The sequence below is a fragment of the Alosa alosa genome, chromosome 18, assembly GCF_017589495.1.
Source record: "Alosa alosa isolate M-15738 ecotype Scorff River chromosome 18, AALO_Geno_1.1, whole genome shotgun sequence".
NCBI classification, from domain to species: Eukaryota; Metazoa; Chordata; class Actinopteri; order Clupeiformes; family Clupeidae; genus Alosa; species Alosa alosa.
Genome location: NC_063206.1, coordinates 13,320,182 through 13,324,452, shown reverse-complemented (window position 1 = coordinate 13,324,452; position 4,271 = coordinate 13,320,182). Strand labels below are relative to the sequence as shown.

The following is a 4,271-nucleotide window of genomic DNA, read 5'->3' as shown; positions in this document are numbered from 1 at the left end:
TGAATACCAGAGAAGTCTTTTAGCAAAACTGTCTGGAAGCTAGAGCAAAGAAATTTTCCCCAAGGCATTCAGTACAGAGCAGGCTGTTGCTGTAAACATAGTTTTTTTTTTTAATGTCCTGCACAGCCACACCAGAGGCCTCTACATTCCACAACTGGAACTGAGTGACTATGTCTCAATGGGTGAGTTAAAGATCAAGAAAAGACAAAGAACAATGGTGATACTTTATTTAGATTGTTTCAACAAATATGACACATTAATTGTCATGACACATATTCTTGTCACAGTATTTGAGTGTTTTATATTCACATCTTGTTTATGCATTATGTGCTTTCATTATCTTGTTTTCTTAAAGTGTGAGGACAGAGTACAGAAACAGGTCAAATGTGAGTGAATGAGTGAGTGAGTGTGAGAGTGTGTGTGTGTGTGTGTGTGTGTGTGTTTTTTGAGCTTCCAACATTCATGCCCACCCACACCCCTTCTAGCTACCGCCACCTAGTGGTTAAAAAACAATAGCATCTCTATTAAATATCTAGCAAATAACTGAACTAGTCCACGGTAACACAGTAGTATATAAGTTATAAACTTCATGGATCATTTTCTACATGTGATATGGGTGGGGGGTCATCAGTGTCCATGGGTCTTGGTGTAAGTGTGTATTACTGCATCTGTGTTGCCCAGGCTGACTTTGTGAATGCTGTGTGTATGTAGGGAGCAGAAAGGTCGCAGCGTTAAGCCGTCTGAGAGCTTAGCATTTTCACTGTGGGTGTGTGTCACGCAGGTGTCCGTCTCAGAGCTGAGGAGGGTGTCTGAGGCAGGGGAGCCCACTGCGGTGGTGGCTGGACATGGGAGTGCGTCCTTGAGAATTTTCTTCTTTAGTAGAGTAGAGAGCTGGAGACTCAGGAGGAGCACAAGAGACCCGCCAACACGGAGAACTCTGAGAGAGCGAGAGAGAGAGAGAGAGAGAGAGAGAGAGAGAGAGAGAGAGAGAGAGAGAGAGAGAGAGAGAGAGAGAGAGAGAGAGAGAGAGAGATAGAGAGCGAGAGAGAGAGAGAGAGAGAGAGAGAGAGAGAGCGAGAGAGAGAGAGAGAGGGGGATTATTTGGAGAAAATGATTGTGCCTTGTGCTAGGGGTGCAAGACAGACCAATACAGAATGCAACTTAAAAATTAAGTGAGACAGATTAGAACAGGTACAGTAATGGGTAGTCGACAGCAAACTGAAATCTCTCACCTCTCCATCTCTTCAACTATCTCTGGTAGAGCGGCAGCCATGCTGGAGCCACAGCTGAACTTTCTACCAAAAGGGACATCGCAGATGACCACGTCCACAGAGCCAGACGGCAGAGGGATTCCTGAGGAGAGACACACACTTCAAAGATGAGAAAACATTTCCACAGACTGAAATGTAATGGATCCAGCAGAAAAACAGCAACCATACTCACACACACACACACACACACACACACACACACACACACACACACACACACACACACACACACACACACACACACACACACACACACACAAAACACAAACTCATAGCTGATGCTTGCAGTAGCTGGACTCTATCCGTCAGCTGAGCATATTCCACATTCTCTGCAGCCTTCTGTAGCTGACCCACATCACTGTCCAGCCCAAAGAAACATGCATTCTACAAAGCAAAAACAGTGACACACAGCATCATCAATGATTAACAGATTCAACAGAATCTTTGTATCCATGTACATGTGTTTGTATGATGGTGTTTATATGCTGTACCGGACATTCCTGAGCCGCCTCCAGCAAAATGGTGCCCACTCCACACATTGGGTCAATGATGACCGCACCTTCCTTAAGAGCACAGAGAGCACAAAGAGCCTTCAGTTCCATCAAACACAATGACTTTGCCTTGCATGTTTGATTCAACTGTACATGTTCCGTCTCATGGGATATAGTGGAGGCGATACCTTCATGTTTGAGACGGAAGTCATAGCCCACGCCACAGTCGATCTGAGCCCAGTGTGCTTAATGTAGCTGCGTTTGGCTAAGGGATGGCTATAAATACACACACACACACACACACACACGCGGGCAAACACACACACACACAAAGACACACACACACACACACACACACACACACACACACACACACACACAGTTAGTGCACATTGGCAAACATGTCCATGCAAATGCTATGAGTCAGCCAAATACATATACGGTACACTAGAGCTTGTTCCATACCTTGAGAGCAATATCCCAACCACACAGTGGTCATCACTTAAGTACACATTTACCTACAGTGAAAAGATAGGACAAATGACCTCAGTCACACATACTTCCACAGAGAGAATGCTAAGGCCCAGTTTAGCTCAAGGAATGCATAGCCTACCTCCAATTCAGGCTCTTTCAGATCTGCTCGCCAGTTCAGTTGTTTGGTTATGGCGCTCCCTATGAGCCGGCTCAAGTCCTTATTACCACAAAACACACACAGACATGAGCAGAAAAAATCAGCAGGTTTGTGCTAAAGCACAAACTTACAAAATTCTGTTGGGATTTTAAAGAGGATAAATATATCAAAACACACACATTCACATACACTCTCTCTCTCTCTCAGACTCTATGACACACACACACACACACACACACACACAAATCATATGTGGCACACACAACAAAGATGAGATGCAGTGAATGTGAAAGTACTGCACCCGCCATAATATATTACATATCCAGAGTCACACAGACATACCTGTGGGCTGAAGCGCTTTGCCACAACTCCACTGGAGCGGCAGCTCACTCGGAAAGTTGTCTTTGGCTGCTCAGAGTCTGTCTGAGGCTCACTCACACCACTCTGGGTGTCCCTTGGGTGACTAGGCTGGGTCTCCGTGTGCTTGTCCTCTTCCTCATCCTGACCCTCTTCTCTCTTTCTCTTCCGGGTTGTCTTAACGTCTGTAAGCCTGGCTCTGAGGCGGCTCCAGGTGCAAAGAGCTCCCTTCCAGACCTCGGAATCTCCCACAATGCTCTGCTGCACCACACTGACGGCCTTTGCTGTTGGAGACGAGAGTCACACATAAAGAAAATGACAGACTTTAATAATTGCTGTCATTCGCTCTAATGCACATGTTGAAAATAGACTGCAAATCAGCACTTTGGCAACTTCATAGCTGTGATAGCGTGACACACCCTGATTGACTGGAGCTCGGATGGGTGGAGATCGGTGCAGCAAGAGGAAGAGTCTCTCTGCAGATTTCAGCTGGCTGATGCTCTCCATGGCTGCATCAGTAGTGAAGAACACTCTGCCAGGGATGAACTCCACCTGACAGTAAACATGCGTGTATGTACTTAGACTATATGCTCAATTCATTATCCCAGATCGTTTTGGGATATTGGTAATTACCCAATTTATGCTTTTAGAGTAGGGCTAGGGATACGTTTATGGTAGGCTATTAATCATTTTATTTTAATTGTTTACAACGCCTGGTGCTGATGTAGACATGCAACAGGTGAATACGTAATAAAGGTTGGAAACAACTTGGGGAAACGTTACTGAAAATGTTAAAATATCAAGTAGGAACAGTAGGCTAAAGAACCAACCAGGCTGGCTGGCTGGCTGACTGACTGTAAGTTACTGACTTATTCAACTCAACCAGAGAAGTTATTTGACTACTCACATCAATGGCCAGCAGTTTGCGCTTTACTTCCTCAACAAGAAACGGTTCCAGACCGCTGCCGGTGGTGCAGAAGTACCTTACACATCGATAACTCTCTGTAATTACAGCATTATCCATATAAGAGAATGCGCAGAAAGCCTTGTTTTTAAACGTGAAAATGCTACCCGGAAGGAAGGGTATGATGATTTCCGTCAAAATAAAAGCCAGAACAAATGTACGGTATCATACAGAGATGACTTCAGGTTCGGTTTCTCTGTTGACTTAAGCAAAGACTAGCATTGTACATATGTGTACAATTACTTATTTACAACATTACAAATTACTTTATAGTGGATTACAAATACTTTTATGGCAAAAATAAATGTAGAGCCACACGGAAATCTTGTTTATACTATGGCCAGAAGATGGCACCACAATCTAAAGAACCTAACTTCTGATAGAGAATAAATATAACAGCTTTACAACTTCTATGCAGCCTAGGTCTAACTATTCTCTTGTCTTTCCAATTCCCTCTTTTCCCTAAGTTACCCAGTTTATAGAAAGATATTTCAGCACTGAAAGGGCACTATTATCACATTCTCTCTCATGCACACACACACACACACATGCACGAA

The 4,271-nt window shown here is 44.1% G+C and overlaps 1 protein-coding gene across 1 annotated transcript; it reads right to left on the bottom strand.

The window, feature by feature from the left end:
• Nucleotides 1-210: 210 nt before the first annotated feature.
• Nucleotides 211-3,851, bottom strand: thumpd2 (THUMP domain containing 2). The gene is made up of 10 exons (XM_048269850.1): nucleotides 3,658-3,851; nucleotides 3,170-3,302; nucleotides 2,736-3,034; nucleotides 2,376-2,453; nucleotides 2,228-2,280; nucleotides 1,951-2,038; nucleotides 1,763-1,834; nucleotides 1,541-1,655; nucleotides 1,233-1,353; nucleotides 211-937 (listed from the first exon to the last, which is right to left on the bottom strand). The coding sequence occupies exons 1-10, from the start codon at nucleotides 3,772-3,774 to the stop codon at nucleotides 628-630; spliced, it is 1,386 nt and encodes a 461-aa protein (XP_048125807.1). The 5' UTR covers nucleotides 3,775-3,851; the 3' UTR covers nucleotides 211-627.
• Nucleotides 3,852-4,271: the final 420 nt, after the last annotated feature.